At 45.8% G+C, this 13,097-nt stretch overlaps 1 protein-coding gene across 5 annotated transcripts in view; it reads right to left on the bottom strand.

Annotated features, from left to right (window-relative positions):
- Positions 1-13,097, bottom strand: part of CYTH1 (cytohesin 1) — a 97,650-nt gene that overhangs the window by 37,201 nt on the left and 47,352 nt on the right. Inside the window, exon 1 of one of the 5 annotated variants that reach the window (XM_066237628.1) lies at positions 3,758-3,973. The exons of 1 other annotated variant lie outside the window; for it this stretch is intronic. In XM_066237628.1, the coding sequence (XP_066093725.1) occupies positions 3,758-3,785 (28 nt within the window). In that variant the 5' untranslated portion in view covers positions 3,786-3,973. Of the gene's footprint in view, positions 1-3,757; positions 3,974-13,097 lie in introns of those variants that run through there. 3 more of the 5 variants (XM_066237630.1, XM_066237631.1, XM_066237632.1) reach the window with 3 other exon arrangements.

The raw sequence follows: 13,097 nt of genomic DNA on the forward strand, positions 1-13,097 counted from the left end.
GCTGACTCTGATGTCCCTCTGGAAGCCCAGCGATGGTTCCCCCTGGAACAGCTGACTGGTCATACCTGGCACTTTTAAAACACTCCATTCATTTAGTGATGGTCCCAGCATCAAGATGAAACCCAGCTGAATCCCTCACAAGTTTAAGCTTTCCACAAGGTAGAAAGGAGAAGGCCAAAAGTCTTTTTCTACAAAGGAAATCTCAACTGAGCAGAGACAAGAACAATGTACCTTCAGTAAAGGTGTCCTTGGAGGTTGTCAATTGCAAGGGAAAAGTGAGCAACAGACGCTATTAAAAAGTTCCAGAAAGTCCAACCTCCACCTGTGATGTACCCAGCAGCAAGCTGCAGGTGGGTTCTGTCGGTCGCCACCACAAACACATTTCCAGAGCCACAAGGAGGCTGGGCCACAGCAGCTGGCATGTCTCTGTGTCTGAGGTCTGAACACCTCCTACCTGATCTTCAGCAACAGCCTTGTCCTCGCCTCAGTTGACTGCTCTGCAGGACAACAGAGTGCTTCTGGCCCCAGACCTGTGCCTGCCAACAGCACCCACAACATCTGCCTTTTCTTTCCAAAAGCTAGCTTCTCAATCACACCTGCTCCCTTCCACATCCCATCTGTCTACCAGACTCTGGTCCTGCCCACCAGCAGCCAGCCCCATGCTCTACCATAACAATGAGAACCTATTTAACACCTAGGACAACTCTGCCTTTCCCAAAGGGGCAGACCCAGGCCTCTCTCTGCTCACCTTCTTCATCAAGAAGAAAGGGCAGTCTGGCCCTCTGTACAACACCACAGGCACAGCTCTGGGTACTCCACAGAGAGCCTAGAACATTCAGATCACAGCCACAGCAGATGGTGATGCCGGTCTGCTGTGATGTGTGCCTCAAATGCCAAGCGGTCCTGCTTAAAAATAAAGATCTAATGGGTTTTTTTTGCAAAATACAAACTCAACCCATCAGAAAGGGTGTGAGAACTATCTACGGGAACATGAATTTATAGTTATAGTGCTACCCAGCTCAGCCTCAGCTACCTGTCCCACATGAAGCTGACACACGCACCAGGACTGCAACCAGAGGACGGAGGAGGTGGGGAGTCAACATGGGGGCAGTACTGCAGACACACCTGAAAACCCAGTGTCCTAGTGGGAAGGTACAGCACTTAATTCCACTTGGAGTATCTTCCTATAAATAATACTATTCTATATTCAAATGGTAGCTTAAAATGATTTTTTTCATTTCCATTTTTATTTGAGCTTTACAACGAAGTCCAACTATGGGCATAAATGACCTACCTAAACTAAGACAAGCTCCTGAGACAGAACCCAGCTCTAACTCTGGCCCTGGCTGAGTCCTCAGCCCTTCACTTTCTCACTGTCACAGTCCTACCCAGTACACTCAGCTCTGCCGGCATCTGCATAGCACAGCTGTGCCTGGAGCAGACAGCTCAGCTCCCTGCCCGAAGCAGATGTGCAGTCCAGAGCAGGAGGCAGGGAGCCTGCAGCTGCAGCCCACACTGCCACAGTTGCATGCACGACCAGTACTCAGGGGACACCTGGGGACAGACACCAAGATGCTTCAGAGATATCAAGGCTCTGGGCCAGGACTTGAAGCACTGAATGAATTCCCCAAATGGAGAAGCAGAGGCCCCTGTGGATGCACATGCCAAGAGAGGCGAGGAGGCTGGGAAGTGGCTTGATGTCCAGGTCAGGTCAGGTCAGGTCAGGGTCCAGGGGACGTGGGGACTGGGATGGCACTTGGAAGAAAGCCCAGTGTGTGCCTAGGAGGTCCTCGTGTCACACAGCAAAGAGATTGGATTCCACCCCAAAGAGAAGGTTCAAAGGCCAGTGAAGGGGGACCAAGCACTAAAAAAGTAAGGATGAATAACTGAAACCCACCTTGGGCAGTGAAGACAACAGTGCCCAATTCAGGACGTGATCAGTCCTCACTCAGACAACTGCATGGCACTGGCATGGGAAGTGATGAGAGCACGCACCAGGGAATGACAGAGGCAAAGAGTAACATTTGTCATTTAAGGGCTGTGGGTTAATTTAGTGCAGCAGGAGAGGATCTGACATTTTTTATTTCAAAACCCCCCACTTCCCCTTTATCAGGTGTGCCCTCTGGGTAACATAACTAGTAAAAGCAGCTCTGTGGAGGGCATAAGGCTGATGCTTAGCTCTTCCTCCCCTGGGGTCTTCGGGACCTGCCGAGGAAAGCCCATGCCACCCTCCACTTTCACGTCTGCCTGAACACCAGATCTGCATCACACCTAAACAAGGGGGCATCAATTTTAGCACTGGGTCAAGGGGAACAGGCATAAACACTCCCAGGAGAGAAAAAATTTTCTGCCCACTTCTGAATTTTCCTTATTCAAAGCAAAGGTGCCCATTAATCCTGCCCTAAAAGGGCACTCCACCCCTACCACTGGGCTGAGTGCACACAGAGCAGCTGATATTGAATTTTACACCCTCTAGGGCAGCTAGAGGCCCACGGCATGGGGCCCCGGATTCAGACTCTGAAGTGACCACTGGAAAGCACCTCTGTGATGGGTCTGGCAATCACACCTATTATCCCAGCTCACTCAGAAGGGCATGGTCATCCCTACTATCCCAGCACCATCAATAACAAGTGTGTAATGTCCTCTTCTCTCAAAAGTGTTACCTTCTGAACTAGAGACCTTGGCCAATGTGGACTCACCTTTCAGATACAAAACCTCCCACACGGACTGTTCAGCCCTGACCTAGAATTTCCTCTATTATTCTCCCATCATCAAATGCAAAGTATTATAAACACGAGTACGCCCTTCCCCCAATTGGTACAGCTTTCACACATAGTACAGTTTTTCAAATTACTGCACAGATATGGCCCCAGATAATTCAGAAGTGAGACTTTAAAACTTGTTTTAGAGTGAACCAGGTAAGAAAAAACATTTTAAAAAATCCAAAGTTTACTGTAACTTTCACAAAATCCAATCTGAAATACAGCCTAACATTTATTTCAAATTTACTCATCTCATTCACTACTGGCTCCAAATCAGTCCATACTTAGCTGTCTTATGGCATGAAAGCACCTCCACCAGGTGACGGCACCAAAACAAAGCACACACAGCCACACACACATCCCTGGGACTGCAGGCCGCTGGGAAGCCTGGCCTCTGCTTGGGGATTCATAAGGCACAGAACTCATCACACTAACTATGGTGTCATGTTTACAGTGTGGGTGTGGAGACAAAGGAAGTTCAATTGTCTTTACTACCAACCAAAGGAGGAAGCTCCGACTAACGACTATATTATGTCCCCTTTGCTCCATTTTATTTAAGAAAAACAGATATAATTTATCCTGAACTCAGTGCTTTCAAACCGGTCTCTAATGTCTATTTTTCACTCTGGACAGAAGTGCGAACCCCAGAGCTTCTGACCGAATGTTCCTCAGATGCAGGAAGTCCAGGCACAATCACCGAGTCAGAGCGCCTGCTCCCCTCCCCAGGAGCACCCAAGCAAAGAGCAGGCAGGAGGCACTTCTTTAGTTTAAACACACACACACACACACACACACACACACACACACACGCACGCACGCACGCGCGCACTCCTCAGTCTCAGATTCAGCCTTCCTCCTGAACACAGTAAGACAAAGAGCAGCCTGGGCAGCTACTCGTTCCAAAGGCAGTGAGACTGTTGTCACAGGAGTTCACGTCCTGATGAAAAGAAACACTTAAACTCCACTCTGCACACTCACGCCAAGACTGGACTCACCATCCTCCTCCTCGGTTTTCAGGACCATCTTTTGTTTTCCCCCGTCACAGCAAGACCCTGAAGGTTGCTCAGTTAGTTCTCTAAGAACACAGCAAAGCTTCCCTGGGAGGTGGCACTGGGGAGGCCAGGACTACCTGTAGCTTGTCTGGCCACCAGAACAACTCAGCTGCTTCCTAAACCCAGGAAGTCCCTGGCTGCACTCCTGGACCAATCAGCCTCCAGCCACAGAAGCAACCTCACTGTTTACTGCCAACACCCAGTTCCTGAAGTCAAGTTCAAGTTGCTTCCTAGAAGTTAACCCTCTCCTTCCTATAAGCAGCCTAGGCTGAAGGCCAGCAAGTCTTAACAGCCACAACCTGGCCTTTCTCAGAGTCAACCAAAGCAGCAGACAGAGCTGGCTGTCCTCTCTCTCTTCACTCTCCAAGTACTTTCTCAGAATGGAATCTCAAAAAAAAAACCCTGGTGCTCAAATGCGGTAATATAGCTCATTTTCCAAGATAATGACTAAGAAACCATATCACTGGGCTAGAGTCATAAAGTCACAGGCTAAAAGCAGAAGGCAAAGGATTTTGTGGCAAAGAAAAAGAGAGAGATCCGAGGGCAAGTCTCCCAATGAGTTCGATTTTATCCCCATTCTATTGTCTCTTGAGCTCCACCAAAAGACTCTATACACTTTCATTACCCATGATCCACACTCATTGCTGAGATCAGTTAACAGTAATGGGAAACTTCCTCCTGCCATCCAGGGACAATCAAGGCTTCCAGACTTTTGTTATTTATTATATTACCATCCTCTCTTTCATGTGTATATTTATGTCTCACTATATACCTCCTATAGCTCTCTTATACAGAACACATATAATAACCATACAAATATATGATACATTTCTTATTAGATATATTTATATTACCTCAAGATCAGTACATAAACATATAAATACATCGAGAATTATAAATATATGTTTACCGACAGAGTTGGATTTTTCTTTAATTATTTTTATTTATTCATTTTAGAGAAGAGAGAAAGAGAGAGAGAGAGAGAGAGAGAGAGAGAGAGAGAAGGGGGGAAGAGCAAGAAGCATCAACTCCCATATGTGCCTTGACCAGGCAAGCCCAGGGTTTTGTTTTTTTGTTTGTTTTTTTTTTGTTTTTTGTTTTAATTAAATTTAATGCAGTGACATTGATAAATCAGGGTACATATGTTGAGAGAAAATATCTCTAGATTATTTTGACATTTGATTGTGCTGTATACCCCTCCCCCAAAGTTAAATTGTCTTCTGTCATCTTCTATCTGGTTTACTTTGTGACCCTCCCCTCCCCTAACCCCTCTCTCCTTCTTCACCCCCTCCCCCCTCCCCCAACCTCCCGCCCCTGTTGCCATCACATTCTTGTTCATGTCTCTGAGTCTCATTTTTATGTCCCTTCTATGTATGGATTCATCTTAGTTTTTTTTTTTTCTGATTTACTTATTTCACTCCGTATAGTGTTGTCAAGGTCCATCCATGTTATTGTAAATGATCCGATGTCATCATTTCTTATGGCTGAGTAGTAAGCCCAGGGTTTTGAACAGGCGACCTCAGTGTTCCAAGTCAATGCTTTATCCACTGCGCCACCACAGGTCAGGCGAGTTGGATATTTTATATGTTCTTTTACCACCAGCAACTGTTCCAAAAACATTTTCCATGACTGTTAACTGACATCTACAGCCAGACCAGGCGGTGGCGCAGTGGACAGAGCGTCGGACTGGGATGCGGAAGACCCAGGTTCGAGATCCCGAGGTTGCCAGCTTGAGCGCAGGCTCATCTGGTTTGAGCAAAAGCTCATCAGCTTGGACCCAAGGTTGCTGGCTGGAGCAAGGGGTTGCTCAGTCTGCTGAAGGCCCATGATCAAGGCACATATGAGAAAGCAATCAATGAACAACTAAGGTGTTGCAACAAAAAACTGATGATTGATGCTTCTCACCTCTCTCTGTTCCTGTCTGTCCCTATCTAAACCTCTCTCTGACTCTCTTTGTCCCTGTAAAAAAACAAATAAAAAACAAACAAACAAACAAAAAACAGACATCTACACACTGTTCATAACTCATGCAGTAGATGTAAAGTTTAAGCATTCTCCTACTGGGAGACTTTTAAGTGGCTTCAATTTTCTACCAATCTTGTCTCTCACTCTTCCTTAGCAAACACCCCTAGAAGCAGAACTGCTGGACCTAGATACAGCTTCCCACATGGTCACTTACAAGTGACAGCTAGCAGCGGGACATCACCATGTCAAGAGCCCTCCTTGAGCTCTCACTTTGTGCTGGCCCAACCAGCCCAGCTCAGCCAGCCCTGACAGCAGCACCCCATGGAGCAAGTGTTACTATGTTCAGCCCCATTCCCAGATGAGGACACTGAGACTCAGAGACCTCACACAGCTTGTCCAGCATTCAACCCTGAGTCTGGCTGCAGGGCCCACCCCCTAGTGGTTCCTCCTGTTGGTCCTGGTAGCAATGCAGACTACTGCAGCAGGTGTATGGGGCCTGGAGTGGCTGTCCTGGCCTGGGTCCTCATCACAGCAGAAACACAGAGGTCTACAGCACGACACTACAGCACTGCCTCCAGTCACACGCTGAAGGTGCCCACAGGTGCCTGAAGGGCAGTGGTCTTGACCTACCTTTTCCTTCTTACCTAATCATAAACATACACACATATACAGAGGTGGGCAAAAGCAGGTTTACAATTGTGAGTATGCAAAACACTTTATTCTTGTGTCATTATTCACTTATTGTTATTTATTTGTACTAGAACTGTATGTCTACTTTTGCCCACCCTGTATTTTTTTAAAACCACTGTTTTGTAAAGGTAACTAATGTAAACCCAACCCTCTACTTTCGGTTCTGCACACTAAAATCAGTTATGCTTTCTCCTTCTCATCCTCAGTCCACGAGTCCTAGGTTAAGCCTCAGCCTGCTCCATTTCAAAACCAAGGTTGAATGACTCCCAAATCAGCATGTCAACCCTCTGGCATCAATCACGGCTGATCTCTGAGGTCACTTCCATTGTCCGCTGACTGGGAAGGGGCAGAGTGTTTCTGTGAGCAGACACCATGGCAGCTGTGTGCTCAGGGCTCTTAGGACTGCCACAGGCTGCACCGCCCACACATGCCCCTGGTTTCTGCCAGCTCACCGGTGACCATGCCTTTTCCTTGTCCAGTGTGCACTGCCTGGTGACACGGATGCTGAGGACCTTTTTATAAGTTCCAGGTACTTCCTCTTTTGTGAGTTGCTTGTTCATATCCTTCACCCATTTTCCAGCTATTCTTTTCTTACCTTTTTGGAGATGACTAATCAACAGGTTGCAAATATTTCTCTCACAACTGCAACTTGTTTTAATGTCAGCTCTATCTTTTGTCTTAGAGAAGTTTGATGTTTCTGTGAGACCCTAACCTTGTCCTCACTCACTTCATTCAGCATTCCTGGGCACCTGAGCTCTGTGTACTGGAGACAGCAGAGCCCACACCTACCCTCACAGCATTTATGCCCCTTGGAAGCTGGGAGGGTAGGGAAGGGTGGGAAGCAAGAAGTAAATGCACAGGATGTCGGATGATAAATGCTTCTTGGAGGCGGGGTGGGGGGTGCATGGTCACGGATGGGGCTCCTGAGGCCAGCGTGGCTGGAGCAGAGAACACAAGGGGAGAATGAGGGAGAATGAGGAGGCATGGAGGCTGTTCTAAGGACTCTGGTTTTCATGGTAGGTGAGCTGGGTAGTGGCTGCAAGGTTTGGCACAACATGACTTCCCCAGCTGCCGGGAAAGAACAGACTATGGGCAGAAAGAAGGGCAGGTGTGGGAGTCAAGCAAGGAGGCTGTTATACCTGACAGCCTGTGGCTTGAGCAGGGAGTGGTCAGATTTAAGTGCTGTCTGCTTTAAGGCGGAGCCCAGGACTTGCCAGTGGAGTCCACATGGGGTGTGAATGGGGTCTTGGTGGAGCCTGAGGCTGCAACATGGGCTGGGAGGAGAATGCAGCTTCAGAAAAGGCCCCCACACTGCGTGGCCGGCCTATCAATCCATCCAGTCGCAGCCCATCCCCTCTGTCCCACCACTCCTGCTGCCCTCCTGTGATAGCACCCAGTTCACATCCTCAAAACGGACTTTGTAATTTTTTTTATTTTCTAAACTCAGCTTTATTAAGGTATAAATAACATATAGAGCTTACCAATTTTAAATGTATAATTTAAGCTGTTTTCCAAAGTGATTATGTCATTTTACATTCCCATTAGCAATATATTAAAGTTTGGTAGCTCCAGTCCTATCATTTGATGTTATTATTTTAATTTTAGTCATTCCAGTAACTATATATTATCTCTAGTTATCTCTATTTGTGGTTTTAATTTGCATTTTCCTAGTGAATAATGATGTTGAGCATCTTTTTTTTTTCTTAGTGTTTACCTTTTTTTTATAAATAAATTTTTATTAATGTTAATGGGGTGACATCAATAAATCAGGGTACATATATTCAAAGAAAACATGTCCAGGTTATCTTGTCATTCAATTATGTTGCATACCCATCACCCAAAGTCACCCTCTATCTAGTTTACTTTGTGCCCCTCCCTCCCGCCCCTTCCCCTCTCCCTCCTTCCCTCCCGCACCCCCTCCCCCCCCCCACCCCCGGTAACAACCACACTCTTGTCCATGTCTCTTAGTCTCATTTTTATGTCCCACCAATGTATGGAATCATGCAGTTCTTGTTTTTTTCTAATTTACTTATTTCACTTCATATAATGTTATCAAGGTCCATCCTTGTTGTTGTAAATGATCCGATGTCATCATTTCTTATGGCTGAGTAGTATTACATAGTGTATATGTGCCACATCTTCTTTATCCAGTCTTCTATTGAAGGGCTTTTTGGTTGTTTCCATGTCCTGGCCACTGTGAACAATGCTGCAATGAACATGGGGCTGCATGTGTCTTTACGTATCAATGTTTCTGAGTTTTGGGGGTATATACCCAGTAGAGGGATTGCTGGGTCATAAGGTAGTTCTATTTTCAGTTTTTTGAGGAACCACCATACTTTCTTCCATAATGGTTGTACTACTTTGCATTCCCACCAACAGTGAATGAGGGTTCCTTTTTCTCCACAGCCTCTCCAACATTTGCTATTACCTGTCTTGTTGATAATAGCTAATCTAACAGGTGTGAGGTGGTATCTCATTGTAGTTTTGATTTACATTTCTCTAATAACTAATGAAGATGAGTATCTTTTCATATATCTGTTGGCCATTTGTACTTCTTCCTGGGCGAAGTGTCTGTTCATGTCCTCTTCCCATTTTTTTATTGGATTGTTTATTTGTTTGTTGTTGAGTTTTATGAGTTCTTTGTATATTTTGGATATTAGGCCCTTATCTGAGCTGTTGTTTGAAAATATCATTTCCCATTTAGTTGGCTGTCTGTTTATTTTGTTGTCAGTTTCTCTTGCTGAGCAAAAACTTTTTAGTCTGATGTAGTCCCATTCATTTATCTTTGCCTTCACTTCTCTTGCCTTTGGAGTCAAATTCATAAAATGTTCTTTAAAACCCAGGTCCATGAGTTTAGTACCTATGTCTTCTTCTACGTACTTTATTGTTTCAGGTCTTATATTTAGGTCTTTGATCCATTTTAAATTAATTTTCGTACAAGGGGACAAGCTGTAGTCGAGTTTCATTCTTTTGCATGTGGCTTTCCAGTTTTCCCAGCACCATTTGTTGAAGAGGCTTTCTTTTCTCCATTGTGTGTTGTTGGCCTCTTTATCAAAAATTCTTTGACCATATATATGTGGTTTTATTTCTGGACTTTCTATTCTGTTCCATTGGTCTGAGTGTCTATTTTTCTGCCAATACCATGCTGTTTTGATTGTCGTGGCCCTATAATATAGTTTGAAGTAAGGTATTGTAATGCCCCCAGCTTCATTCTTTTTCCTTAGGATTGCTTTGGCTATTCAGGGCTTTTTATAGTTCCATATAAATCTGATGATTTTTTGTTCCATTTCTTTAAAAAATGTCATAGGAATTTTGATGGAAATTGCATTAAATTTATAAATTGCTTTGGGTAATATGGCCATTTTGATTATATTTATTCTTCCTATCCAAGAACAAGGAATATTCTTCCATCTCATTGTATCTTTTTCGATTTCCTTTAACAATGCTTTGTAGTTTTCATTATATAGGTCCTTTACATTCTTTGTTACTTAAACGGACTCTTAATGGTCACCTAGGCCTCACTGCTGGCTGTGCATGCCGGGCCACCCCCACCAGCCTTCAGGACAGGTTTCTGTCTGGCTCCTATAAGCCACTGGCAGAAGAGCTGCCACTGAGGCCTTAAAACTGGGAGCACAGCAGCGCACACCTAGCCCACTGTCTTCCATGTGATTTCTATGGTCCCACAACTAGCGCAACACAACACTATTTGTTAAAAAAAAAAAAAAAGAGGCGATGAACAAAGAGGCATGACTTCAATTCCTTCAAACAGAAATTTGAAGCACCAAATTATATGCCTGACTCACTCATAAGGAAAGTGACTGCATAGTTCATCATCCATATGGGGAAATTTTTGAGACTGAAAGCGGGTGCTATTCAGAATGATATCTGCCAACAGGCACAAAGTGGGGCTGCCCTAGCAACCTGAACCAAGCCATCAGCCTCACAGGCTGGCCTGGAGCAGCAGTCCTTACAGAGCGTGGTAAAGGAAGAGTGTAATGCAGCTGTACACAAGCAACAAGAAAACAACAGTGAGGTACAAAGCCAGACAGCGCCCAGGCCTTGGAGTGCCTGAGTAACGAAACAGGTGACAGAAACAGGCCCCAGCCTGCAGTAAGCACTAAACCAACCAAATGGAAGAAAACACTTAACAGCTCTTCATACTGAAGTCATACAGGAGGCTGTTTGGAGGCAGGTGTTCTGACTTAAGACATTTTATTTTCAATTAATAAAATACCTCAAATAGCCTCAATCCCTTACCCTGGCAGCACCCCTTCTGGTGGGGGGAGGAGATGATTTAATGGTTTAAAATGATGCTAGAAGAAAACTTCATGCAATCAATCACACAACATTCTGGGGAAAGTTTTTCCATCCTAAGCCCAAGGAGAGACATGCACACAGAGTGGGAGTCTGGAGAGTCAGGAAAGGGACTGTCAAAGCGAGGGCAGGGTTTAGAGAGACCAACAGGAGTGATTGAGCCCCCAGGGCCCGCAAGAGGGAGCAGTCCTCAGCACTGCCAGGCCTGCCGGACAAGGAAGCTGTAGAGAGAGGCTACAGAACAGGAGCTTTGTCAGAGGGTTCAGCTACAGGGCAGGGAGACAACACTGAGAACTCACAGTCCTGCTGCGCTCAAGCAGACAGCAGGGGGGGGGACCACACTGAGATGAGAGATTGGGAGCCACTTCAAACTCTTCAGGGGCCCCTTCATCTGCCTATCAAGCCTCAGCTCCTCATCCTGGTTTCAAGACCCACCTTAATCTGCCCCTCCTGACCCTCATCTCTCATCACTTGTGTCTCGTTTTTCCTTTAAACAAAATAACAGGCCCTGGCCGGTTGGCTCAGTGGTAGAGCGTCGGCCTGGCGTGCAGGAGTCCCAGGTTCAATTCCCGGCCAGGGCACACAGGAGAAGCGCCCATCTGCTTCTCCACCCCTCCCCCTCTCCTTCCTCTCTGTCTCTCTCTTCCTCTCCCACAGCCAAGGCTCCATTGGAGCAAAGTTGGCCCAGGCGCTGAGGATGGCTCCATGGCCTCTGCCTCAGGCGCTAGAATGGCTCTGGTTGCAACAGAGCATCGCCCCCTGGTGGGCATGCCGGGTGGATCCTGGTCTGGCGCATGCAGGAGTCTGTCTGACTGCCTCCCCGTTTCCAACTTCAGAAAAATACAAACAAAAATAACAGCCTGACCTGTGGTGGCACAGTGAGATAAAGCATCGACCTGGAACACTGAGGTCACCAGTTTGAAACCCTGGGCTTGCCTGGTCAAGGCATATATGGGAGTTGATGCTTCCTGCTCTTCTCTCTCTCTTACTCTCTCTCTCTCTCTCTCTCCCCTTTGAAAAAAAATTGAATAAAGTCTTAAAAAAAATAACATGCATACAGGTCATATGAAAAGAGAGCAATGCCTAGGCTTAAAACAGAAAACCACAGTTTCCTGCCCAAGTCTCCCCACCCTAAATCCTGCTCCAATGAGGAAGCACTCTCAGCTACTTCTGCTCATCTGGCTCTCAGTAACAGGCTCACGCCATTCATTTTCATTTATAGACATAAACTGCCTGCCACGGGAGATGAAAACTTAGCTTTTACCCCCCTGCTGGTCAAATAAGTTTTTTTTTCCTTTTTTTTTTTTTTTAAGACTTTATTTATTCATTTTAGAGAGGAGAGAAGGAGGAGAGAGAGAGAGAGAGAGAGAAAGAGAGAGAGAGAGAGAGAGAAGAGGAGAGAAGCAGGAAGCATCAACTCCCATATATCAAATAAGTTTTTAAATATGATATATATGTTTACTCGCTTATAGTTTGTATTTGGTATGGGGGACAGGCTGTAAGCAGGCAGGGTGGTTATAGCCTAATAAGGCTTAGTTTTAAGACTAAGCTTTTCCCCACCCCTTGACTGTTGCATGATGTGGGGTGGTGCACTCTCATGAGGAATCCCATTATGCCTCAGATAAGTGACTTTGTATCAGAGACTTCCTTATTTGTATACTGTATTAAAGGTTTTGGTTTCTACACTATAAAGTGGGGCAGACCGGGAACTTGCTCTCTCAGTTCCTGAGATTAGCATTAGAGAGGAGAGCAGAGAAAGGCCATGTGGAGGAGGGGAGAGGCAGCCAAGATGGTGGAGTGCTGAAGAAGAAGCCAGTTTGTGCAGACTTTGAGCAGAGAAGGAGATGAGGAACAGAGGTGAATAAGGCTGGTGAGGTAGAACCTTTGATTCTAGGAAACTCAGATAAGTCAGTGGCTTTGTGAGCCCTGAATGGAAAAGGAAGTGTTTTCCCACTGTGTGTATTTTCTTGCCCGCTAGGTACAGCTAGGATTAAAGCTAATAATGGCCCACCAGTTCTTGGCTCCATTGTTTCATTACCGTCTGTCCGAATCTAATGTGAACCTGCACGGGCCAGGCTACTGTGATGGTGGTCATGGCTACTGGCTTTACACCCCCTCCCCATGTGCACATGCACACACACACACACATACACACACATTCAACACACACATAAATTTCTGGTTTAATCAGTATTCCCATAAATATGGCTCACAACTTAGCTAAACCATGTACTGTGATTAAAGTTACCAGAGAGAGGAAGACAAGATGGCGATGGAGTAGGCGGACGTACCAACTTCTACCTCCCAGAACCAA

This window comes from Saccopteryx bilineata, chromosome 6 (assembly GCF_036850765.1).
Source record: "Saccopteryx bilineata isolate mSacBil1 chromosome 6, mSacBil1_pri_phased_curated, whole genome shotgun sequence".
Lineage (NCBI taxonomy): Eukaryota > Metazoa > Chordata > Mammalia > Chiroptera > Emballonuridae > Saccopteryx > Saccopteryx bilineata.